The sequence below is a fragment of the Bos javanicus genome, chromosome 2 (assembly GCF_032452875.1).
Source record: "Bos javanicus breed banteng chromosome 2, ARS-OSU_banteng_1.0, whole genome shotgun sequence".
In the NCBI taxonomy this organism is placed as follows: domain Eukaryota; kingdom Metazoa; phylum Chordata; class Mammalia; order Artiodactyla; family Bovidae; genus Bos; species Bos javanicus.
In genome coordinates this window covers 98,105,957-98,132,801 of record NC_083869.1, presented here as the reverse complement: position 1 = coordinate 98,132,801, position 26,845 = coordinate 98,105,957, and the positions used below count along the sequence as shown (strand labels likewise).

Below are 26,845 nucleotides of genomic sequence, written 5' to 3'. Positions count from 1 at the left end.
CTGGTTCTCAGATTACAACAGTACTGGGTAGGATAAGTTTCAGAACAACTCATCCCTAAGGAAGTCCACCCATGGAAATAGGAGGAGGCCTGTTCATGGTGGGACTGTGCCCAGTCTCAGCAGTAGCTCAGGAGCCCAACAAGAACCCCATTGCCTTTCCGGAAAGGCTAAAAGAGGCCCTCTAAATTTTACCAACCTGGACTTAGATTCATACGAGGGACAGGTGATTTTAAAGGACAAATTCCTCTCCCAATGTGCATCAGACATCAGACTCTGCTGCCTCTTTAGATGAGATTGTCCAGATAGTCCCCAATATCTTTTATAACAGAGAACAGGAAAGGGAGGCCAAGGCCCAGGAAAGGAAGAGAAGGAAAGAGACAAGGTATGTCCAGATGCTGGCCGCCCTCCAGGGAAGCCATATGGTGCACCACAAGTCCTTGAAGGACAAGGCACGAGGCAAATACCTAATCTGTAGATAGGCTGGACAATGGGCCAACAAGTGCCCAAACGGTAACAAGCCTCCTAAAATGGCTGGCTAAAACTGCCATCAATTGGGACATTGGTCAACACGCTACCCTTGGGATCCAAGAGCCTCAAGGTCAAGCACCAAGTGTTCCCTCACAATTGTTTAATAGTACTGACACAGCCTGTTCCAGCCAGCCTGCCTGTCACAGATAACCATCACGGGCCTTGAGCCAAGGGTGCAGCTGGATGTGGCAGGTAGGTTTGAGAACTTCTTGGTTCACACAGGGGCTACCTACTCTGTCCTGACCTCCTACTCCAGAACCTTTTCCTCCCAAACCTGTACCATTTCAGGTGCTACAGAAAAAACAATTACAAAACCTGAGCACTTCTTTGTTGCTGGGATGGACAAATATTTTCCCACCAGTTTCTGGTGGTCACTGAGTGTCCTACTCCCTTATTGGAAAGAGATCTTTTGAAATTTTGCAGCTATTGCAGTCCTGATAGAAGATGCTTTAAAACTCTCTCTTGGGGGCAAACTAACTATTTTTACCAGCCACCAAGTGAAACAACTTCTGAATGGGAGAGGCCACTTATGGATGTCTGGTCAAAGGATCCTCAGATTTCAAGTAGTGCTGATGCAAAATCCAGGCCAGACTATACCCCCTTGTGAGGCTCTTAACCCAACTACCCTCCTGCCTACTCCCAAGGGCTCTCTCCCCTTTCATTCTTGCCTAGAAACTTTGGACCACTGACAATCCCCAAGAGGGATTGTCAGAAGATCCTCTGACCAATCCTGATGAAATCTGGTACACGGAACGAAGCAGCTTTGTCTTGAATGGAAAAAGAAGACCTGGATATGCAGTACTCTCCAATTTTGAGACCATAGAAGCTAAACCTTTTCCATCAGGTACTTCAGTGCAATTAACTGAGCTCGTAGCCCTGACTTGAGCTCTCTAGCTGGAAAAAGGAAAAAGAGTAGCCATTTACACCAACTCCAAGTATGCCTTTCTGGTGCTACATGCACATGCTGCTATTTGGAAAGAAAGATGCCATTGAAAGGATCCCCAATCAAGTATGGTGACCAAATCCTTAGGCTCTTGGAGGTAGTCCATCTGCCCGCTGAGGTTTCAGTCTCCTGTTGTAAAGGACACCAAGAAGGGAGCATGCAGGTGGCACAAGGGAAACAAGCAGCCAATCAGGCAGCTAAGAGAGCAGCATTATGGAGTAATGACCTAAGAGAGGTTGCCACCTTGGTTCCACAGACTAATTTGGCAGAAATTCCTTCATATACTGAAGGTGAGACTCCTAAAGCTAATAGTGAGGGTTTTCAAGATCATATGGGGTGGTTCTCAAAGGAGGGACTCCTTTTTCTGCCAGGGGATCTTCAATGGAAGTTAGTTAACTCCTTACATGTCATCACTCATTAAGGGGAGAAGGCCCTCCAAAGATTACTAGAAAGGTCTTTGAGAGGAACAGGCCTTCAAACGACTGTAAGGCAAGTGGTCTCCTCTTGTCCCACGTGCCAACTAAACAACCCCCAAGGAGCTTGAAGACCCCAGTTGGCCCAGCCTGTGCAATGGCATGGGACCTACCCAGGAGAGGACTGGCGGATGGACTTCACCCAGATGCCAGTTTCTCAACGGTATAAATACCTATTAGTCATGACTGATACATTCACAGGATGGATTGAAGGCTTTCCCACCCAGATTGAGAAGGTTGAGCAGGTGGTAAAGAAAAAAAAAAAAATGCTCCATGAAGTTATTCCAAGATTTGGTCTGCCCAGGTCATTACAAAGTGACAATGAGACATAATTTACTTCTAAGGTCACCCAAGAGGTCTCCAGAGCATTGGGCATTACTTATTATCTCCATTGTGCCTGGAGGCCTCAGTCTTCAGGAAAAATAGAAAGAGCCAACCAATTCTTAAAATCCACGATAAAAAAGATAACCCAGGATACCTCCCTCGGTTGGAAGGAGGCTTTACCAATAGCTCTCCTCCACACCTGTATTGCCCCTAAGGAACAGGTTGGCCTTAGTCCTTATGAGATGCTATATGGGAGGCCTTTTGTTTAAGTCAATGACCTCTTCCTAGATGTAGAGACTCAGACCCTCTGGTCTTATACCAAGACCATTGGGCAATTCCAACAAAATATACACTTGTGGGGTGTCAACCAGGACCCAAAAGATTCTAAAGAGCCACCACTATATATGCTCAATAACCTCAGATATGCAGATAACATCACCCTTATGGCATAAAGTGAAGAAGAGCTAAAGAGCCTCTTGATGAAAGTGAAAGAGGAGAGTGAAAATGTTGGTTTAAAATTCAACATTCAGAAAACTGAGATCATGGCCTCAGGTCCCATCACTTCATGGCAAACAGATGAGGAAACGATGGAAACAGTGACAGATTTTATGTTTTTTGGGATCCAAAATCATTGTAGACTGTGACTGCAGCCATGAAATTAAAAGAGGCTTACTCCTTGGAAGAAAAGTTTTGACCAACCTAGACAGCATATTAAAAAGCAGAGACATCACTTTGCCAACAAAGGTCCGTCTAGTCAAGGCTATGGTTTTTCCTGTGGTCATGTATGGATGTGAGAGTTGCACTGTGAAGAAGGCTGAGCGCTGAAGAATTGATGCTTTTGAACTGTGGTGTTGGAGAAGACTCTTGAGAGTCCCTTGGACTGCAAGGAGATCCAACCAGTCCATTCTAAAGGAGATCAGCCCTGGGTGTTCATTGGAAGGACTGATGCTGAGGCTGAAACTCCAATACTTTGGCCACCTCATGCAAAGAGTTGACTCATTGGAAAAGACTCTGATGCTGGGAGGGATTAGGGGCAGGAGGAGAAGGGAATGACAGAGAATGATATGGCTGGATGGCATCACCGACTTGATGGACATGAGTTTGAGTGAACTCCAGGAGTTGGTGATGAACAGGGAAGCCTGGCGTGCTGTGATTCATGGGGTCACAAAGAGTTGGACACGACTGAGCGACTGAACTGAACTGAACTGAACTGAAGTGAAGTAAATCAGTCTGCAATGTTAGAAAATAAACTTCATGGAACAGTATGGAGGTTCCTTAAAAAACTAAAAATAGAACTACCATATGATCCAGCAACCCTACTCCTGGGCATACATCAGAGAAAATCATAATGCAAAAGAATACATGCACCCCAATGTTCACTGAAGTATTATTCACAATAGCCATGCTATGGAAATAACCTAAACATCCATCCACAGAGGAGTGGGTAATGAAGATGTGGCACATACATACAATGGAAGATTATTCAACCATAAAAAGAATGAAATGATGTCATTTGCAGCAACATGAATGGACCTGGAGATTATCATACTAAGTGAAATCAGACAGAGAAAGACCAGTACCATGATTATTGCTTATATGTGGAGTATCAAAATGATACAAATGAAGAACTTTCTTACAAAAGAGAAACAGACTCACAGGTGTAGAAAACAAACTTACCAGAGGATAAAGGGAAGGGAAGGATAAATTGGGAGATTGATGTTGACATAGACACACTACTATATATAAAATAGGTAAGTTTTGGAAAACAAAAAATAAAATTGATAACTAATAAGGCCTACTATATACCACCTGGAACTCTACTCTGTAATGACCTATATAAGAAAAGAATTTTTAAAAGAGTGTTTATAGGTATATGTATAATTAATTCACTTTGCTATGCAGCAAAAACTAACACAACATTGTAAATCAACTATACCCCAATACAATGTTTTAAAAATGGAGTATAAGCTACACAAATTTTGAACTGATATGTTGTGCACCAGCCTGGAGGAAAACCCAAGCCAGTATTCTTGCCTGGAGAATCCCATGGACAGAGGCGCCTGGCGGGCTACAGTCCATAGGGTCCAAAGAGTCAGACAGGACTGAAGCGACTTAGCACGCAGGCACGTTGTGCACCTGACACTAATACTGTCAATCAACGACTTCAATTAAAAAATAATAATAATAAGGGGAAAAAAATCCTAAAAAGGAAAAGAAAAAATACTTCATGTAAGTTTGTGAGTTTGTGTTTGGGTGTATTCCTGAGGCTCCAGAACTTATACCGGTTCCTCAAAGCGGTTCAGAACACTGAAAAGAACTGCTTAGATACACAACGCCTTAGGAAAAAGTAACAATTTTCCGCCTGGAGTCTTTCCTAAGATTCCAGGGACTGGGCGGGGCGTGTCCCAACGCTGGGCGACTCACCACCGCAGACACTGGGGATGGGAGATTGCAGACACCGCTCCGGCAGCACGCTCAAGGGGCAGGTACCAGGGCGGCTGCGCGGCGCTTTACGGGCGGGACCCGGGTAAGGCAGGGATAGTGCGGGCCCCTCGCCCTGCGCGCTCTGAGTCCCGAGGAGACGTGTCCGTTGCCCTTCCGGCAGCCCTCGCTGTCCCAGCCATGGCCAAGCGCCTCCTCCGCGGAACCCTGCGCTTGTGGGGTGGCCGCGCTGCACCCTGCCTGCCGCCGGCCTCGAGGTGAGTGCCGGCTGGGCTCCAGCTAGTCCGGTCCCGGGGCTGCAGGGCCGGGCGGCAACCCGCACACCACTCCTGGGGACTGGAAACCAGGCGGCCGCGCTCTCGGGGCCGGCGGTCTCGCCACCAGGGGCTGCGGCTTAGCTGTCGGGGCGAAAGTGAGTGGGAGAACAGGCTGGGCCTTGCTCCTGGACTCCCAGAACCTGGTGGGACCCACAGCGGTTAGCAGGGCGGGCGCCGGCCTAGCAGCTTCAACGCGAGCACAGCCAAAGGCGGCGGGAGGCGCGGCGGGGAGGGCGGGGGCGGGGTGGAATCCCCCAGTACTCCTGTGGCTCCAGTCTAGCCCGTCTGGATCCGAGGGCCGCAGTGGGCACGGTGAGTCCGCATTTCCTAGAGTTCTTACGAAGCGTCGACGCACCCTCGGACACAGTTGGCAAGAGTTCGAGGCGCGACCTCTGGTCCAATTAGATCTGTGCCAAAAGGCACAGCCAACTTGTGAACTTGTGAGGGGGACTTTCACTGCCTCCCAGATCTCTAGAAAAGAAAGCACATGCAGCGATGCTGGCCTAGAGAAGACATCCCAGGACAGGAAAAGACCTGGTGATGGCCGCATTAGATAAGGAAATTAAGACTTAACAAATCCTTTAGTAAGTTAAATACATGGGAATTAATGGAGACTGTTTCTAAGTGACTCGGTGATTATTAAGGTAATGTTTCGATTACCTTTCCATACCGGCTGACACCTCAAATACAGTCATTGGATAAATAAACTGGAAGTACTTGTTTATTTATTTATTCCCTATGTGAAAAAAGTGACACGATGAATAAATCAACTTATGGCGGCATTATGGCGACTCTGGCGCAGTGCTAAAGAATCCGGCCTGCCAATGCAGGAGAGGTGGGCTACCGTCCATGGGGTGGCAAGAATCAGATGGGACTGCACACACACAAGATGCTGTGGGAATGGAAACAAATTTCCTGCTGCTCCTGAGGAGGGCTGGGAAGGCTTCATGGAGGAGTAACTTTACTTTTCGATACACATACTTTTCTAAGCTCTCCCCCAAACTTCATAAGACAGTGATGCTCAAATTCTTGGATTTTAAACTTTGTGCTGTTAAACTTTGTTGTTTAGTCGGTAAGTCTATCGGACTCTTTGTGACCCCAGGGACTAGCCTGCTGGGCTCCTCTGTCCATGGGATTTCTCTGGCTAGAATACTGGGGTGGGTTGCCATTTTCATCTTTAGGGCATCTTCCCCACCCAGCTATTGAACCCACATCTCCTGCTTGGCAGGCAGATTCTTTACCACTGAGCCACCTGCAAAGCCTGCTGTGAAAATGAGAGGGCCTCAAAGATCTTTTGTTTACCTCAGTTTTATCTATGGACATTGATGTCAACAGATATCTACAACTGGAAAATATTTTTTTTATGTACCAAAAATCTTTATTCTCACATCTGATACCGAAACTGTGGCTGCAAGTAATATGTCACAATTTTGAGAATAAAATGTCCCATTGTCTTCATTCTTTGGAAGTCTTTAGTCACAAAATTACACCTTATTTTCATAGCAAGATAAGGGAATTAGGTTGGAAGGGGATTAAGGAGTTACACTGATGATAAAAGGGGAGCACTTTTCTGAGCATATCCTTTCAGATTAATTTACAAAAGTAATGACAGAACCGTGATTTCAGTGAAAATCAACATAAGTTATACCTTAAAAAAAAATCAGTTCAGGAATACTAGGTGTAAGACAAGCGTGCAAAATTCGAAAATGTGAAATTTTACAAATATTTAGTTCACGTAAAAGTAGCTCATTACATGTTAACATACACAACATTTTTACAAAAAGCAACTTTTCCACAAAGAAAAAAGTGAGAAGAGTGACATTGTTTTGCACTTTTGTAGATCCCTTAATATCTGGCTTAATAGAAGACAGCCTGGTTTTTTCTTTTTTTAAACTTTTTATTTTATATTGGCATATAGCCAATTAGCAATATTATCATAGTTTCAGGTGGACAGCAAAGGGACTTAGCCGTACATATACATGTATCCATTCTCCTCCAAACTCCTCTCCCATATCAGTCAATCAGTTCAGTTGCTCAGTTGTGTCTGACTCTTTGTGACCTCATGGACTACAGCACACCAGGCTTTGCTGCCCATCACCAACTCCTGGAACTTGTTCAAACGCATGTCCATTGAGTCAGTGATGCCATCTAACCATCTCATCCTTTGTCGCCCCCTTCTCCTCCTGCCTTCAATCTTTCCCAGCATCAGGGTCTTTTCCAGTGAGTCAGTTCTTCACATCAGGTGACCAAAGTATTGGAACTTCAGCTTCAGCATCTGTCCTTCCAATGAATATTCAGGACTGATTTCCTTTTGGATTGACTGGTTTGATCTTGCAGTCCAAGGGACTCTCAAGAGCCTTCTCCAACACCACAGTTCAAAAGCCCCTCCCATATAGATTGCCTCTAACACTGAGCAGAATTCCCTGTGCTATGTATGGTAGATCCTTGTTGGTTATCCATTTAAAATGTAGCAGTCTACATGTTGATCACAAACTCCCTGCCTATCCCTTCCCCCATCCTTCCCCCAAACATTCTCCCTCCTGAGTTCCTTCTCTTAAGTCTGTAAATTAAGACTGCCTGATTTTCATACCTGCTTCTTCATTGTCTATTGTGATGTTTTGGTTGATGGATGGGAAGAATGAGCTTCCCAGGTGGCACTAGTGGTTAAGAACCTGACTGCCAAAGCAGGAGATGTAAGAGACACAGGTTCGATTTCTGAGTCGGGCAGATCCTCTGGAGAAGGGCATGGCAACCCATTCCAGTATTCTTGCTTGGAGAATCCCATGGAAGGCTCCAGTCTATAGAGTCACATGGAGTTGGACACCACTGAAGCAACTTAGCACACACATAGGAAGAATATTGGAACAGAGGACCCGAGGGACCCTCTAAATAGGTCAGAGGCTCTAGGTTTATTATAACAGGTGTCGACCAAAAAAATATAGTCACAATCTGAAAGTAGAGAGTTATTTTATTTGGTGGAAATGTTTAGGACTCCAAGCCCGGGAGACAGCCTCTCAGAAGCTCTCAGAAAACTGCTCCAAGGAAGCAGGAAAGGAGTGAGGCTATATATAAGTTTGCGACAAAGACAGACGGCAGTCTGAACATCAAAGATCAGGTATCAAATTAAGGAATTTAGCATTCTATGTATGGGAAGAGGCAAGCCTCTTGGCTCAATGAGTTCATTCCTTCACATGCACCTCAGCTATCTGGGGCCAATCCTGTTTCTTTGTTCACCTTGCTTCTTGCATTCCCCCAGCTCCTCAGCAATCATTGTGGGGGGATGGCAGCATCTGCTGGATCTCAGTTTGGGGAGCCTTCTTTCACTTTTGGAGGCCAGAAATCACTGATGGCTGTGACATTTCTTGTTGATTAATATGGCAGGAGATATTTTCATTTCACACAGGCTTCTTAAACTTTAAGGTGCATGTGAATCATTTAGGATACAATATTAAAATACAGTGAGGCCTGAACAGCATGCATTTGAACTTCGAGGGTACACTTACATGAGAATTTTTTTCAGTAGTAAACACTACAGTACTACACAGTCTTTGGTCGCTTGAATCCAAGGATGCAGAACTGTGCTCTGGAGGAATCTCAATAATGGAGAGCTGATGATGGGGTACACATGGATTTTTGACAGTGTGAAGGTTGGGCGTCCCTCACCCCTATGTTGTTCATAGGTCAAATATGCTGACTGATTCAATAGGCCTTGGATGAGACCTGAAATTATGTATTTATCACCAGCTCCCAACCTGAAGGTACTGGTGGAGACTGTCTCCCTTCTTTTATAATGTAAATGAGGCTTATGGCAGAAAGTGAAGAGGAACTAAAAAGCCTCCTGATGAAAGTGAAAGAGGAGAGTGAAAAAGTTGGATTAAAGCTCAACGTTCAGAAAACGAAGATCATGGCATCTGGTCCCATCACTTCATGGGAAATGGGGAAACAGTGGAAACAGTGTCAGACTTTATTTTGTTGGGCTCCAAAATCACTGCAGATGGTGACTACAGCCATGAAATTAAAAGACACTTACTCCTTGGAAGAAAAGTTATGTCCAACCTAGATAGTGTATTGAAAAGCAGAGATATTACTTTGCCAACAAAGTTCTGGCTAGTCAAGGCTATGGTTTTTCCTGTGGTCATGTATGGATGTAAGAGTTGGACTGTGAAGAAAGCTGAGCGCCGAAGAATTGATGCTTTTGAACTGTGGTGTTGGAGAAGACTCTTGAGAGTCCCTTGGTCTGCAAGGAGATCTAACCAGTCCATTCTAAAGGAGATCAGTCCTGGGTGTTCTTTGGAAGGAATGATGCTGAAGCTGAAACTCTAGTACTTTGGCCACCTCATGCGAAGAATTGACTCATTGGAAAAGACTGATGCTGGGAGGAATTGGGGGCAGGAGGAGAAGGGGACGACAGAGGATGATATGGCTGGATGGCATCACCAACTCGATGGACTTGAGTTTGAGTGAACTCCGGGAGTTGGGGATGGACAGGGAGGCCTGGCGTGCTGCGATTCATGGGGTTGTAAAGAGTCGGACACGAATGAGTGACTGAACTGAACTGAACTGAACTGAGGCTTAAAAAAATTATGATAATAATAATAATTAGAGTCTAGCCTGTTAGATTGGTAGCAGTTTAATGCATTAGGAAAACAATGAACAATTTATTCAGTACAGATTTCCTGGTTTTTGTGGGGAGAAATGGGGCCAATATGTTTAGTACTGGTTCCTTGGTCTTGGGAAAAAACTTACTGCCAGGTGTTTTGATTTTCTTCCCCCTGCACATTCTGTTTTGAACACTTTTGACTGATCTGAAAGTCTTTGTTCTTTCTGTGTCACACACTTTCCTGTGTCTTAGTGTGTTTTATTTAGAAATGTTGCAAATATTTCCTTTATGTTACATGGGATATAAAATTTTAAGATCCAGGAAGACCCAAATATAAGTTTCACTCTATTATTTACTAATCATGCTGACAAATGATTCAGAGTCTTCAAGTCTCAGTATCCTAGTCTCAGCACATTTTTTCCCTTGAGGAAAACCCCAAGTATGGACCAAGACATTGTGTGTTATAAAGAAATTGGAACCAATCCTTTCAGTAGAGAATGAAGTAGATTTTATTCTATCTATTGCTGTAATGTTACAGTGGTGTGCAAGACCTTTGCTTACTATTGTATCCCAAGTTGCCTGAATGGTTCCTAGTACATATTACATACTCAGAAAGTATTTGTTGGCTATATTAATAAATAAGCTATTAAAAATGATGATTTGGAAGACAGAGTAGCAAACCAGAAAAATATCAGTGAAGATAAATGGCAGACCAGGTATAACAATTGTACTATTAAATGTTCTCAACTAAAGGTTACCGCTTAAAAGACATCTCAGACTGTATTAACAAATAAGCCTCAACTAAGAGTTGCTTATAATAGGTAAGCCTAAAGCAAAATGACACAATATACATATTAAGTGTATTAATCAGCTCAGACTTCCATAACCAAATGCTATAGACTAGGTGGTTTAAACAACAGAAATCTATTCCTCATAATTCTAGTGGCTGAATAGTCCAAAATCAAGGTACTGGCCAGTTCATTTCTTGGTCAGAGCCATCTTCCTGGCCTGTTGTTGTTCAGTCATTCAGTCGTGTCTGACTCTTTGCAACCCCATGGACTGCAGCATGCCAGGCTTCCCTGTCCTTCACCATCTCCCGGAGCTGGCTCAAACTCATGTGCATTGAGTCAGTGATGCAGTCCAACCATCTTACCCTCTGTTGTCCCCTTCCCCTACCTTCAATCTTTCCCAGCATCAGGGTCTTTTCTAGTGAGTTGGCTGTTCGCATCAGGTGGCCAAAGTATTGGAGCTTCAGCTTAGCATCAGTCCTTTCAATGAATATTCAGGACTGATTTCCTTTAGGATTGACTGGTTTGATCTTCTTGCAGTTCAAGGGACTCTCAAGAGTCTTCAACACCACTGTTCAAAAGCATCACTCCTTCAGCACTCAGCTTTCATTATGGTCCAACTTAAGGAATCTCTGTCCATAGTTCTTCAGGCACTCTGTCTATCAGATCTAATTCCTTGAATCTATTTGTCACTTCCACTGTATAATTGTAAGGAATTTGATTTAGGTCATATCTGAATGGCCTAGTGGTTTTCCCTATTTTCTTCAATTTAAGTCTGAATTTTGCAATAAGGAGTTCATGATCTGAACCACAGTCAGCTCCTAGTCGTTTTTGCTCACTGTATAGAGCTTCTCCATCTTCAGCTGCAAAGACTATAATCAATCTGATTTCAGTATTGACCTGATTTCCTGGCCTGTAGACAGCCGCCTTCTCCCTTTGTCCTCACTAGACCCTTCCTTATGTGTACACAGAGCTGTATCTCTCTCTTCCCCTTCTTATAATGTAAGTCTAGCTTCTTGGTTTAGATTCCAGCTTTAGGACCTCATTGAACTGTAATTACCTCCTCAAAGCCGTATCTCCAAATACCATTACATTGGGTGTTTGAGCTTCAACATATGAATTGGGTTGAGGAGAGGGAAGCGAGTGCAATTTAGTCCATTGCATTTCAGTTCATTGCATTAAGCAAAGACAAAAATAGCCCATTTCAAGGGGAAAAAAATGCCTAATTGCCAATAAAGAAGAGTTAGTCTTTTCTGGACTAAGAAGAAGAGGAAGAAAAGGAAAAGGAAGGAAAGGATAGGATCAGATCAGAGTCTAAATAAGGAAGAGAGAAATCCAAAAACAGTATCATGCATAACAGAAAAATACTTTTGGGCAATATTCATATATATGATAAAAAGTTTTTTTAGATGTGAGCTCAAAAGGTACCAAGTGGTACACAGAATTTTGAAATCTTTTTAGGTGTACCCCTAAGGAGGGGGAAGATCTGAATTCAGACCATTTAACAAAAGGAACTACAGAGATGTCTTTTTTGAAGCCTGGTATGGGGCACTGCCGGAAAATCCCATGGATGGAAGAGCCTGGTAGGCTGCAGTCCATGGGGTTGCTAAGAGTCGGACACGACTGAGCGACTTCACTTTCACTCTTCACTTTCATGCATTGGAGAAGGAAATGGCAACCCACTCCAGTGTTCTTGCCTGGAGAATCCCAGGGGCAGGGGAGCCTGGTGGGCTGCAGTCCATGGGGTCGCACAGAGTCGGACACGACTGAAGCGACTTAGCAGCAGCAGCAGCAGCATGGGGCATTGCAGGGAGATGAAAGGCCAGTTTCCAAAGATCTTGAATAATTCTGGACTAATCACTACAGAGACTGGTGGGCATTTTGATATCGCTTTACAATTAGGTTGTAATGTAGCAATAAAAACCAACACGGTCCTGCTGATGTATGGCAAAAACCATCACAGTATTGTAAAATAATTATCCTCCAATTAAAATTAATCAATTAAAAAATCATCACAGTTTGCATGTTATATACCTGATATTTGAAATTGTATAATTCTGGATAAAATATTGATGGGGATTACATTATTTTAAATATTGTACATTACATGAAAACATATCAATATTATTCTTCCTGACTTGCATGGGAGATTCCACATATAAGTGATGGCTCAGATGGTGGGGAGTCTGCCTGCAATGTGGGAGACCCAGATTCAATCCCTGGGTTGGGAAGATCCCCTGGAGAAGAGAATGGCTACTGGCTCCAGTATTCTTGCATGGAGAACCCCATGGAGAGAGTAGCCTGGCAGACCATGGAGTCTCGAAGAGTCAGACACGACTGAGCAACTGACTACATGATGATGATTATTCTGTTGTACTATTTGAATTGTACCTTATTTAGTTGATATTGGGTAAATTTTACATTCTTTAATCAGCATCACATGACAGTGCTAGTCTACCTCAGCTCACATGTGTGATTAGTTCTAGGCACGATGTCCTCTTTATGGATTTGGAAGTAAAGTTTGAATTGAATCAGGGTAAGCTACTTCTTAACCTCATTAATGGAGGCAGATCCTAAAGTGGTTCTGCTCAAATCTGAACCAGTTTGTACGATTTCAGACTCTCTGCTTGTCTCTAAAGTGCCTCGGGGGCAGGGGGGATGGTGATGAGGGGGTAGAGTTGAGGGGAGTCAGAATTTTTTCCATGTTATCCTATAGCATTAATTTTCCATGTTGTTCAATGACATTAATTTGGATGTGAAGAGTAACCTTTGACTGAGTTTTCTAAATGTGTTTGTATTTTTAAGATGTTCTCATTCTGGAGGTGAAGAACGTCTAGAAACTTCTTCTGCTAAAAAATTAACAGATATAGGAACTAGAAGAATCTTCTCTTTAGAGCATGACATTTTCCGGGAAAGTGTAAGGAAGTTTTTTCAAGAAGAAGTGATTCCTTATCATGCAGAGTAAGTGGGACATTTTCTTTTATTTTTTTTTTAATTTTATTTTCTTATTTTTACTTTTTTTTTTACTTTACAATATTGTATTGGTTTTGCCATACATCAACATGCATCTGCCACGGGTGTACACGTGTCCCCCATCCTGAACCCTCCTCCCACCTCCCTCCCCATACCATCCCTCTGGGTCATCCCAGTGCACCAGCCCCAAGCTTCCTGTATCCTGCATCGAACCTGGACTGGCAATTCATTTCTTATATGATATTATACATGTTTTAGTGCCATTCTCCCAAATCATCCCACCCTCTCCCACAGAGTCCAAAAGGCTGTTCCATACATCTGTGTCTCTTTTGCTGTCTCGTATACAGGGTTGTCATTACCATCTTTCTAAATTCCATATATATGCATTAGTATACTGTATTGGTGTTTTTCTTTCTGGCTTACTTCATTCTGTATAATAGGCTCCGGTTTCATCCACCTCATTAGAAGTGATTCAAATGTATTCTTTTTAATGGCTGAATAATACTCCATTGTGTATATGTACCACAGCTTTCTTATCCATTCATCTGCTGATGGACATTTTCTTTTAAAGTAATACACATTAGAAGTCCAAGAAGGACTGTTTTCTAGAATGTTCTTTGTTGTTTCATAGAAACAGTACTGTGTTCAGTACTTTGTTAACATTTTTACCACTCTTCAATATAATAATGTAAGGTTACGGGATTCTTCAACTAGTTCAAGGGCTTTCCTGGTAGCTCAGCAGGTAAAAAACCCTCCTGCCAATGTAAGAGACTCAAGTTCAATGGCTGCCCGTTCCAGTATTCTTGCCTGGAGAATTGCATGGACAGAGGAGCCTGGTGAACTAACTGTAAGCTACCCATCCATGGTGTTGCAAAGAGTTGGACACAACGGAGTGCACATGCATGCATAAACTAGTTCAAAGCTTCTTAAATGAATTTTAAAATACACAATTAAAAAATATATGTTAAGGGGCTTTCTTGGTGGTCCAGTGGTTAAGAAGACTTCATCTTCCAATGCAGGGGGTGCCAGTTTGATCCCTGGCTGAGGAGCTAGGATCTCACATGCCTTGTGGCCAAAGGACCAAAACATAAAACAGAAGCAATATTATAACAAAATCAACAAATACTTTAAAAAATTAAAGATACTTATATGTTGACCTAAGACAAGTTGATTGCCTGTTATTTCTCTAGCAAAGAAAAAAAAAAATGGGTTTATTCAGGATGAGCAGAGAATTGCAGTTCAGGGTCAGCATCCACAGTGATCTGTGTGCAAGACCCCCCACAGCAAGGGAAGGAGAGCATGTTCATAGAGAGGAAAAGGAATTTGGGAGGGCTGGGATAAACACAAAGCCCATGGTTTTTCAGTGGCTGAGCCCTTGCTGGGAAAAAGGAGTCTTTCTTATTCCTGTTGGGCCCTACTGTTGTCACAGAGTATGAGAGCACCCCCTTTATTATCTTAAATTAAGGGACCATTCCTGCTCAAAATCATTCATAAATTCAAATTGTAGCCATTTAAATAATATGAAAACACTTTTTCTGATTTTAAAATGTTTTGTTATTTGCAGATGGGAGAAAGCTGGAGAAGTGAGTAGGGAGCTTTGGGAAAAAGCTGGAAAACAAGGACTACTTGGTATCAATATTGCAGATCACCATGGTGGCATTGGGGGGGACTTGTATTCATCAGCTATTGTTTGGGAGGAGCAGTAAGTATGAAAACATTTGAAGTTGAATCTTGTTTTGTTCTCTCTCCTTTCTGAGATGATTTAAAAATAATTTCTAATCTTCTTATAAGATCGAAAATCTCCTTTTAAGTTGATAAAGTAGTTGCTTCATTTCTAATTGACCCATGTGACTGTTTCAGAGATTTCAGTTGATAAATGGGGAAAAGATTTGAACTATCAATTCATCAAAAAAGAAATGCAAATAGCTTTTTAAATGAAAAAGTTTACCCTTTCTACCAATCAAATTCAAATTAAATTATATCTAGAGATATATCATTTTGAGTACAAAAGATAGTCCAAATGAAAAGTCATAATACCCAGTGCTGACAAGCTTGCAGGTAAAAGTGACTCATATACTCTTGGTGACATTATATATTGGAGCAATAAGTGCTTTGGTGATTAAAATCATGGCTACATAAAAAATGAAAATATTTATACTCTTTGGATGCCATTTTGGGGAATTTGTCTTTAGGAAATAATTTGTTAGAAAAACAATAACAGCTATGTACAAACATCATTGCCTTGTTAGATTATAATCCCTCAAATTTGGAAGCAATCTAAATGTACGGCAGTGGGAGAATGAATAAGCATATTTGTGCCATGACCACAGCTGTATTCAGTTAGTTCAGTCACTCAGTCACGTCCTACTCTTTGCGACCCCATGGACTGTAACACACCAGGCTTCCCTGTCCATCACAAACTCCCAGAGTTTACTCAAACTCGTGTCCATTGAGTCGGTAATGCCATCCAATCTCAGTCATCCCCTTCATCCCCCTTCAGTTTTTCCCAGCATCAGGGTCTTTTCCAATGAGTCAGTTCTTCACATCAGGTGGCCAAAGTATTGGAGTTTCAGCTTCAGCATCAGTCCTTGCAATGAATATTCAGGACTGATTTCCTTTAGGAGAGACTGGTTGGATCTCCTTGCTGTTGGCCTCTCAAGAGTCTTCTGCAACACTGCAGTTCAAAAGCATCAATTCTTCAGCACTCAGCTTTCTTTATAGTCCAACTCTCACATCAATACATGATCACTGGAAAAACCATAGCCTTGATCTGATGGACCTTTGTTGACAAAGTAATGTCTCTGCTTTTTAATATGCTGTCTAGGTTAGTCATAACTTTTCTTCCAAGGAGCAAGCGTCTCTTAATTTCATGGCTGCAGTCACCATCTGCAGTGATTTTGGAGCCCCCCAAAAATAAAGTCAGTCATTGTTTCCACTATTTCCCAATCTATTTTCCATGAAGTGATGGGCCCTGATGCCATGATCTTAGTTTTCTGTATGTTGAGCCTTAAGCCAACTTTTTCACTCTCCTCTTTCACTTTCATCAAGAGGCTCTTTAATTTTTCTTCGTTTTCTGCCATAAGTGTAGTGTCATCTGCATATCTGAGGTTATTTATATTTCTCCCAGCAACCTTGATTCCAGCTTGTGCTTCATCCATTCCAGCATTTCTCATGATGTACTCTGCATATAAGTTAAATAAGCAGGGTGACAGTATATAGCCTTTATGTACTCCTTTCCCAATTTAGAACCAGTCTGTTGTTCCATGTCCAGTTCTAATACAGCTGTATTAGAAATACATATATCCTTATGGCAAAGGTCATTTGCTAAAATGAATATAGTTACTGTGTTTAGGGTAATACAGTTGTAGGTGGTAAATTTTTTTTAATGTTTTATCTTTTAATTCGTTAAATAAGTGATCATTGAGCTCTGCTAGAGCACTGTTATTATGTTAGAGCCAGAAATTAAAAGGTTAGCAAAAACAAAGAGAGAAAACCTTCAGGAACTTCATGGGTTTGTGAGGAGACAAGCTATCACCACATAATGTGATAAGGGTTTAGTACTGCCCTTTGAACAACTATTTCCTGGCCACTGGCTGCCAGAAATATATAGAAGTGGATGATGAAGGAAGACTTCAACGAAAACTTCATACCTTTTGTGAGAAATGTATGGCCACAGACACTGACACTCTAGGTGAAGAAAAGAAGGATTATGTGGTCCAAATCAGTGGGAATAACAAACAGGGTTTCCCATGAAGCAAGGTGTCTTGACCCATGACCAAGGTGTCTTGACCCATGACCCATGACTGCTACTGAGTGAAGGGCATTCCTGTTATAGACTGAGGAAGACCAGAGGAAAAAAGTGCACATCTGTACGGGTTTGCATCATGGATGCCAATCTGAGTGTTCTCAATATGGTCATCATTAAAAATAGGGAGAAGGATATTTCTGGACTCACTGATATTGTTGTGCCTCATCCCCTAGGGCCCAAAAGAGCTAGCAGAATCCAAAATGAATACGATCAGACATCAAAAAAAAAAAAAAAAGACCTTCTAGTACTCGTTGTTTTCTAATTAAGAATCAGAGGAACTAAAAAGAGAAAAAAAATAACTGTGTTGTGCTTTAAATTGTCTTCTCTTTTTTTCTTTCTAAGAGCATATTCAAATTGTACAGGCCCAGGTTTTGGTCTTCATTCAGATATCGTCATGCCCTATATTACAAACTATGGTTCAGAAGAACAGATTAAGCGCTTCATCCCTGAGATGGTTGCAGGGAAATGTATTGGTGCCATAGCAATGACAGAGCCTGGGGCTGGAAGGTAAATCAACTTTTGGTTGGTTTTGAAATCTCAGAAGCAAGGTCCTAACCACAAATATGAATGAGTATAGGCCTTGTTATGGTCTGTAAAAATCAGGCTACTCTATGAATCTCAATCAAATATTCATTTGTATAAACAGTTTAGAATATATCAGACATGATTTTTCAGTGCATTTATGTGAACATTCCTTATATTAGTTAAATGTCAATTTTTATAATGGTGTAGCAGTGTAAATTATCACAGTAGATACATAACAACATTTGCATAGTTTATTTTTTACCAATTAATGAATTTTTTAATCAATTCTTTCAATTATAGTGATTTGCAAGGAATAAGAACAAATGCCAAAAAGGATGGAAGTGACTGGATTCTCAATGGAAGCAAGGTCTGTAAAGAATGGCTTCCATAACTCTCCTGTCTGGAGTCATGCTGTGGGTAACAAAGCCTTAAAGACTACTCATCATTGAGTCTTCTCAGATCTCTGATTCACATGGGAATTGTTTACTTGAGCTGGCACAGGAACTGAGCTGATTTGTTTTGGAGACAGTAAGAATTGTACAGCATTCATATTACCTGAGATATATTCCTTTTTGTTCTGTTTGCTTGTTCTCTCACTAATATGGAAAATGTTGTTTTAGCTTCCAGGCAGCCTTTTACAAACCAGAAAAAGAAAAGGTGAGGCTTACATTGTCCAAATAGGGGACAAACAATAGTTAATGAATTTGATGTTGATGAAAAATGAGGGGAAAGACTTCTTATAAATATCAAGAAGAGTTTCAAAAGATCTTAAGAGAAAAAGTATTTTTAATAGAATTGAAAAGCCCTTCAACCTTTCTGAGCATCACGTCAATCCACTGATAGAATTGGAGAGCACCTGCGATTGAGATTATAGATAGGCTCAGAAGTAAATGTATCTTTTAGAGTATCATATCACTGATAGCAGAGGTTTTTGTTTACCTAAATGGCACCCCACTCCACTACTCTTGCCTGGAAAATCCCATGGGCGGAGGAGCCTGGTAGGCTGCAGTCCATGGGGTCGCGAAGAGTCGGACACGACTGAGCGACTTCACTTTGACTTTTCACTTTCATGCATTGGAGAAGGAAATGGCAACCCACTCCAGTGTTCTTGCCTGGAGAATCCCAGGGACTGGGGAGCCTGGTGGGCTGCTGTCTGTGGGGTCGCACAGAGTCGGACACGACTGAAGCGACTTAGCAGCAGCAAACCTGTGTCTAGTATACACCCAGTGAAGATTTATTGATGACTGAGTTTTTTACTGTTATGTCACTTACAACTATGCCGTCACCAGCGCTTTCATTTGTTGTCATGTACACAGCACTAACATCACTCCCATCTCCCATTAGTGCTTAGTATCAGCAATCTGTATTTTAGAGATGAATCTTCTTATAAGAGGCATGGATAGTAGGTGATGAGAGTAATCAACACCATTTTATGCCTGTACTGTTTCAAAGGGACAGAGACAGGATTAGATCATTTGTATAGAGTTTGACAGATACTAAGATCACTGCAGATGGTGACTGCAGCCATGAAATTAAAAGAGACTTGCTCCTTGGAAGAAAAGCTGTGACTAACCTAGACAGCATATTAAAAAACAGAGACATTACTTTGATGACAAAATGTCTGGAGAGTCAAAGCCATGATTTTTCCAGTAGTCATGTATGGATGTGTGAGAGTTGGACCGTGAAGAAAGCTGAGCACTGAAGGATTGATACTTTTGAACTGTGGTGTTGGAGAAGACTCTTGAGAGTCCCTTGGACAGCAAGGAGATCAAACCAGTCCATCCTAAAGGAAATCAGTCCTGAACATTCATTGGAAGGACTGATGATGAAGCTGAAACTCCAATACTTTGGCCACCTGATGTGAAGAACTGACTCATTGGAAAAGACCCTGATACTGGGAAAGATTGAAGAAGACAGGAGGAGAAGGGGATGACAGAGGATGAGATGGTTGGATGGCATTACCAACTCGATAGACATGAGTTTGAGCAAGCTCTGGGAGATGGTGATGGATAGGGAGGCCTGGCATGCTGCAGTCCATGGTGTCGCAAAGAGTTGGACCGGACTGAGTGACTGAACTGAAAGATGGTAAATTTAGGATGCTATGGAGCAGTTAATCCAGTCTGGGGAATTTGGGGAGATTTTTTGTAGGAGGTGATATCTGAACTTACTCTCCAAGATGAGTAGAATTCATTGTAACAGAGTTGGAAAAGGGCCTCTCAAGTAGAGGAAAAAAGATTTCCAAAGGCCCATAGGTAAAGATGACCTTAGAACATTGGGGACAGCAAGTCATACAGTAGATCTCACCTAAAACAAAGGAATGAGGAGAAAGTGGGATAAGAGATAAGGCTGGACTGGTAAGCTAGTGCCAGTATGTGATGAACCCTGCTAAAAAAAAAAACCTGAAAAAGTGTTGAAACAGATTAGAAAGAACTGTATGTCAAATTGAGTATTATGTAGGATAATAACATGATTTATTGACCATTCACTGACATTAGGAAGGGGGCTTCCCAGGTGGCGCAGTGGAAAAGAATCTGCATGCCAACGCAGGAGACCTGGGTTCAGTCTCTGGGTTGAGAAGATCCCCTGGAGGAGGAAATGGCAACTCACTCCAGAATTCTTGCCTGGAAAATTCCACAGACAGAGGAGTCTGGTGGGCTACAACCCTTGGGGTCGCAGAGTCGGACACAACTGAGTGCACATGTCCATCGTACCCTGTCGTGGGGGAAAACAGATTGATACCCAAATTAAATAGGAGCAGAGGCAGGAAGACATATGTTCCTTGAATTATCAGATGGAACTGTCCAGAAGCAGGTGGATATTCAGGTCTGGAACCTAGCAAGAAATTTGGCTTAGATAAAAGATTTGGAGTCATCAGCCAATGGATAACAACTAAAGCCATGGAAGCAGCTGAGAGGACCCAGGAAAGATACAGAATGAGAAGATAGTGGTTCATATTTACTTTGTGTATATTTGTCTTCTGGATAAATATTTGATAAACTAATATCTTATTGAGTTTGTTGTTTTATCAATCCTTAATCAGTCCATGGACTATACAGTCCATGAAATTCTTCAGGCCAGAATACTGGAGTGGGTAGCCATTCCCTTCTCCAGGGGAAATTCCCAACCCAGGGATCCAGCCCAGGTCTGCCACACTGCAGGTAAATTCTTTACCAGCTGAGCCACCAGGGAAACCCAAGAATACTAGAGTGGGTAGCCTGTCCCTCCTCCAGCGGATCTTCCTGACCCAGGAATTGAACCAGGGTCTCCTGCATTGCAGGCAGATTCTTTATAGCTGAGCTGCCAGTGAAGCCCTTCTTAATCAGTACCTTTCTTATTTAGGCCATCTATCGAAAACTGTGCCTTTTCAAAAACTGATAAATCTGAAAGTACAAGTACTTCAATAGTATCATGCTATTCAAAGCAGATTCCATTTTCTCATCTGAAGCATCTTTCTAAAATATAGTGTATCATTTTTATAGATAATTTTGTTTTAATTTAAATAGAATATAATAATCAGTTCATTATTATTATTATTTACAATATTGATAGTGGGAAGAAAATGTATAGAATTCATTCTTTGAAACATTGAATAATTTCCCCTCATATAATAGCCTCATGTATGAATAATCAACACTGCAACTATTTGGAGAGGTTACAGAGAGAGGTATAAACATGTTTTGTTTGGTTTGGTTTTCTCGAATGTGTTTGCAGTCTTGACTTACACATGGACCTGAATTATTGTGGAGCCTCACAGTATACATGGGGTTTTGCAGGTATTTGTCACTAATGGGTGGCTGTGTGACATTGTGATCGTAGTAGCGATCACAAATCGAGAGGCTCACTCTCCTGCCCACGGCATTAGCCTTTTTCTGGTGGAAAATGGAATGAAAGGATTTATCAAGGGACGAAAGCTAGATAAAATTGGACTAAAAGCCCAGGTAAGTCATAATACAAATTTGTTTTCATAATATAAATCATTTATAAAATATATTGTATATATACAATTGAGTTTACTCAGTTATGCTTTATATATAGAACTATATATAGCACAATCATACCTTTCTTCCTATGCTGGATTCTTAAAATATGCTTTTTCAGAAATGATTGTGGAAATTTATTCCACTGTTTATGCCACTGTTGTCAGCAGTAGAGGTGAATTAGGATATTTTGAAAATCTGCTTTAGAACATTAACTGCCTAATAATACTGTCTATTTTTGAAATTGAATTATGAAATAACAGGAAATATTTTTTCCTACTACTTGGTAATTATTTAGTAATTTTTTTGTTACCAAAAAGAAAAACATGTTTTACTTGATATGCATTAGAAATCCTTAGTGCTCAATATCTACAGAACAGAACAGTATTAGAACTAGAATGACTGTATCACAGTGGGAAAGCCACTTTTGGAATCAGATAGACCTCAATTTGAGTCCCAGGTTTACCACTTACTAATTGTGATCATTAACAACTTTATCTTGTCTGCCAATTTGTTTTGTTTTCTGAATGGCAATACTAATCACCTCATCAGGTTCTTGGGAGATTTAAATGAGGTAATTCTGTACTCAATCATATGATCCCTTAGGATACTGCAGAATTTTTCTTTGAAGATGTACGGTTGCCAGCAGGTGCCCTACTTGGAGAAGAGAATAAAGGCTACTATTACCTCATGCAAGAGCTTCCACAGGTCAGAAGTATTAAAAGAATGCACCTTTTGATTAGATGATGGACTGGAGTAGAATAATACAGGACTGTATCAATCCATGCATACAGAACTTGTGATGTAGCCAGTCCCTTGACTATAACTTGAAGGTGTACAATACACATATATTTTATATATTATATATATTATTTATTTATATATATTATATATATACATATGTATAATTTTTGTAGACTGGATGTATGAAAATGTATGAAAAAATCATATGTATGATTTTTGTAAACTGGATGTATGAATAAGAGAACTCAAGGATATCCAAGTAAAACTTATAAGTGAGTCAGGAAAATAAGATTTTCAGTCCTATGATTCCTTCTTGGAATGATTTTAGTATCTTACCTGCAAGTCAAGAATTTTTAGCTCTTTGTAAGGAAATAGCCAAAATATTTGCCAAGTTCTTTTTCTTTAAATAATACTCAAACAGCTTTGGAATTTATTTTCTCGTAAGTAAGTAAAGAGAAGAGGGAAATGAATTACTTATATATATCTGTATAAAGATAGTCATACATAAAGATAAAAGATTTTTTTAAGAGACTTATTATAGATGATCAAAATAGTCTTATAAATCTCAGTGGGAGTCTTTTCTTATAAAGAGTTAAATAAATTAATCTTTAGGAGTTTTATAAAGATTATTTACATGATTTATTGTCATTTAAATCATATGAAAATCACTTGTGTAATTAGAGTAACTATCTAATTTGGGGGTTATAGGAAAGACTGTTAATTTCCGAGATAGCAGTTTCAGCCAGTGAATTCCTGTTTGAGGAAACCAGGGACTACGTTAAACAAAGAAAAGCTTTTGGAAAGACAGTTGCAGATTTACAGGTAAGCTTTTCATTGGTATTACATAGTCTCATTTTCCCTGGCAACTCAGCTGGTAAAGAATCTGCCTGCAATGCAGGAGACCCTGGTTCAATTCCTGGCTTGGGAAGATCCGCTGGAGAAGGGATGGGCTACCCATTCCAGTATTCTTGGGCTTCCCTGGTGGCTCAGCTGGTAAAGAATCCACCTGCAATGTGGCGGACCTGGGTTGGATCCCTGGGTTGGGAAGATCCCCTGAAGAAGGGAAAGGCTACCCACTCCAGTATTTTGACCTAGAGAATCCCATGGGCTGTATAGTCCATGGGGTCTCAAAGAGTCAGACATGACTGAGTGACTTTCACTTTCACATAGTCTCAATTTGCTCATTTGAAATAGGTCAGCTAAACATGAATGTGGAGTAATTTTCACATAGATGATGTCAACTGAAAAATATGCACAACTTAAAAGTTGAGAATTCTGTTTTACTTGATGGACAAAGCTGAGGATGTGAGCCCCAAAGACAGCCTCTTAGACAGCTCTGAGGGACTGGTCCACACAGGTAACGGAGGAACCAGATATATAAGAGTTTTGCAACAAAACCCAGATAGTTGGAACATCCAAAGATTACAGTTAAAGAGAGTCAGACACTCAAGTTCATGAATTTATTGTTTTTGCAGGGAAGATGCAAGAGTCTGCACTCATTGAAATCACTCCTTTGATATGCGCCTTAACCACCTAGGGCCACTACCCTCTTCTCCACCCTGATTCCTTTCCAGGTGCACAGTTGAAGGCAGCTGCACTGGCTGCTGGCTCAATGGCCACGATATCCTTGGTTTACCCATATGGCAGGCAATATTTTTCTCCACAATGATACTAGAATCCACGGAAGTGGATGAATCCATGGAAGTGGATGAAACCACTGAGGGAAAGAGTAGAGATTAAGGCAAAAGAGGTTTCTAGGACAGAGTCCTGAGAAAAAAATTATGAGATTTAAAGGCAGAATAGGAAACAAAGAGCCTACAGAGACAATTGAGAATGGACAGTTAGGAGAAAGCAAGTCAGGCAGTATTGTCACCAAAGCCAAGAGAAAAGAGGATTTCAAGTGGGCAGGAGCTACTCAGGGGGAAAATAAGGTGAAGGTTAACGAGTGCCCACTGGACATAATGATATACGGAGGTTATTTTGTTGGTGTCCTTAATGAACTGGTATAGTGTCAGATTTGGCACCCCACTCCAGTACTCTTGCCTGGAAAACCCCATGGGCGGAGGAGCCTGGTGGGCTGCAGTCCATGGGGTCGCGAAGAGTCGGACACGACTGAGCAACTTCACTTTCACTTTTCATTTTCATGCATTGGAGAAGGAAATGGCAACCCACTCCAGTGTTCTTGCCTGGAGAATCCCAGGGACGGGGGAGCCTGGTGGGCTACCGTCTATGGGGTTGCACAGAGTCGGCCACAACTGAAGCGACTTAGCAGCAGCAGCAGCAGCAGTGTCAGACTGGTGTTAGACTAGTGTGGTGTCAGACCAGAATGAATAGAGGAGTGAATGGAAATGAGGAAGTAAAAATGCTGGTGGTTGGCAACTCTTGAGAGAAGGGTTGGTAACTTGGAGGTGAGAAGAGAGGGTGGGGAGGGGAATGAGGGAAACATTTGGAGACCATGTGAAGTAAATGACAATTCTTAACTTCTGTTATTATTACTACGATGAGAATGCTAGAGTTATATTTTAATGCCTAGAGAAAGGATTTAGTAAAGAGGGAAAGATTGCAGATATGGAAACTATAATTAACTGTATATGATCTTTGAGAAAGTCTGAGGGTATGGATGCCAAAGTGCATTGAAAGATGGGCTTTCACATCCCTGATAGGAAAGGCCTTTCTACCATTGAAACAGGAAGAAAAGAGGAAAGAATGAGCAAGGGTCGCTCCTCAGTTCATTTCAGTCTCTCAGTAAGGTCCAAATCTTTGAAACCCCATGCACTGAAGCACGCCAGCCTTCCCTGTCCATCACCAACTCCCGTAGCTTGCTCAAATTCATGTCCGTTGAGTTGGTAATGCCATCAAACCATCTCATTCTCTGTTTTCCCCTTCTCCTCTTGCCTTCAGTCTTTCCCAGGATCAGGATCTTTTCCAATGAGTCAATTCTTCGCATCAAGTGGCCAAAGTATTGGAGTTTCAGCTTCAGCACCAGTCCTTCCAATGAATATTGAGGATTAATTTCCTTTAGGATAGACTGGTTTGATCTCCTTGCAGTCCAAGGGACTCTCAAGAATCTTCTCCAACAGTTCAGTTCAGTTCAGTCATTCAGTTGTGTCCGACTGTTTGCGACCCAAAGGACTACAGCACACCAGGCCTCCTTGTCCATCACCAACTCCTGGAGCTTGCTCAAATTCATGTCCATTGAGTTGGTGATGCCATCCAACCATCTCATCCTCTGTCATCGCCTTCTCCTCCCGCCTTCAATCTTTCCCAGCATCAGGGTCTTTTCCAATGAGTCAGTTCTTCACATCAGGTGGCCAAAGTATTGGAGTTTCAGCTTCAGCATCAGTCCTTCCAATGAATGTTCAGGACTGATTTCCTTTAGGATGGACTGATTGGATTTCCTTGCAGTCCAAAGGACTCTCAAGAGTCTTTTCTAACACACCACAGTTCAAGAGCATCAATTCTTTGGCACTCGGCTTTCTGTATAATCCAGCTCTCACATCCAGGTACATGACTACTAGAAAAATGTCCAGCTCTCACATCCAGGTACATGACTACTGGAAAAACCATAGCTTTGACTAGACGGACCTTTGTTGACAAAGGTCTGCTTTTTAATATGCTGTCTAGGTTGGTCATAACTTTCCTTCCAAGAAGTAAGCGTCTTTTAATTTCATGGCTGCAATCACCACCTGCAGTGATTTTGGAGCCCCCCCAAAATTAAATTAGTCACTGTTTCCACTGTTTCCCCATCTATTTGCCATGAAGTGATGGGACTGGATGCCACAATCTTAGTTTGCTGAATGTTGAGCTTTAAGCCAACTTTTTAACTCTCCTCTTTCACTTTCATCAAGAGGATTTTTGGTTCTTCTTCACTTTCTGCCATAAGGGTGGTGTCATCTGTGTATCTTAGGTTTTTGATATTTCTCCAAGCAATCTTGATTCCAGCTTGTGCTTCATCCAGCCCAGTGTTTCTCATGATGTACTCTGCATATAAGTTAAATTAGCAGGGTGACAATATACAGCCTTGATGTACTCTTTTCCTGATTTGGAACCAGTCTGTTGCTTCCTGTCCTGCATACAGATTTCTCAGGAGGCAGGTCAGGTGGTCTGGTAGTCCCATCTCTTTAAGAATTTTCTACAGTTTATTGTCATCCACACAGTCAAAGGCTTTGGCATAGTCAGTAAAGCAAAAGTAAATGTTTTTCTGGAGCTCTCTCACTTTTATGATGATCTAATGGATGTTGGCAATTTGATCTCTGGTTCCTCTGCCTTTTCTAAAACCAGCTTGAACATCTGGAAGTTCACAGTTCATGTACTGTTGAAGCCTGGCTTGGAGAATTTTGAGCATTACTTTGCTAGGGTGTGAGATGAGTGCAATTGTGCGGTAGTTTGAGCATTCTTTGGCA

The 26,845-nt window shown here is 41.6% G+C and overlaps 1 protein-coding gene across 1 annotated transcript in view; it reads left to right on the top strand.

The window, feature by feature from the left end:
• Positions 1–4,684: 4,684 nt before the first annotated feature.
• The window catches only part of ACADL (acyl-CoA dehydrogenase long chain), a 41,521-nt gene continuing 19,360 nt past the window's right edge, over positions 4,685–26,845 (top strand). Inside the window, exons 1-8 of the mRNA XM_061383800.1 lie at positions 4,685–4,967; positions 13,221–13,376; positions 14,953–15,090; positions 17,539–17,703; positions 18,022–18,088; positions 21,495–21,659; positions 22,305–22,406; positions 23,151–23,264. Coding sequence (XP_061239784.1) covers positions 4,891–4,967; positions 13,221–13,376; positions 14,953–15,090; positions 17,539–17,703; positions 18,022–18,088; positions 21,495–21,659; positions 22,305–22,406; positions 23,151–23,264 — 984 coding nt within the window. The 5' untranslated portion in view covers positions 4,685–4,890. The remainder of the gene's footprint in view (positions 4,968–13,220; positions 13,377–14,952; positions 15,091–17,538; positions 17,704–18,021; positions 18,089–21,494; positions 21,660–22,304; positions 22,407–23,150; positions 23,265–26,845) is intronic.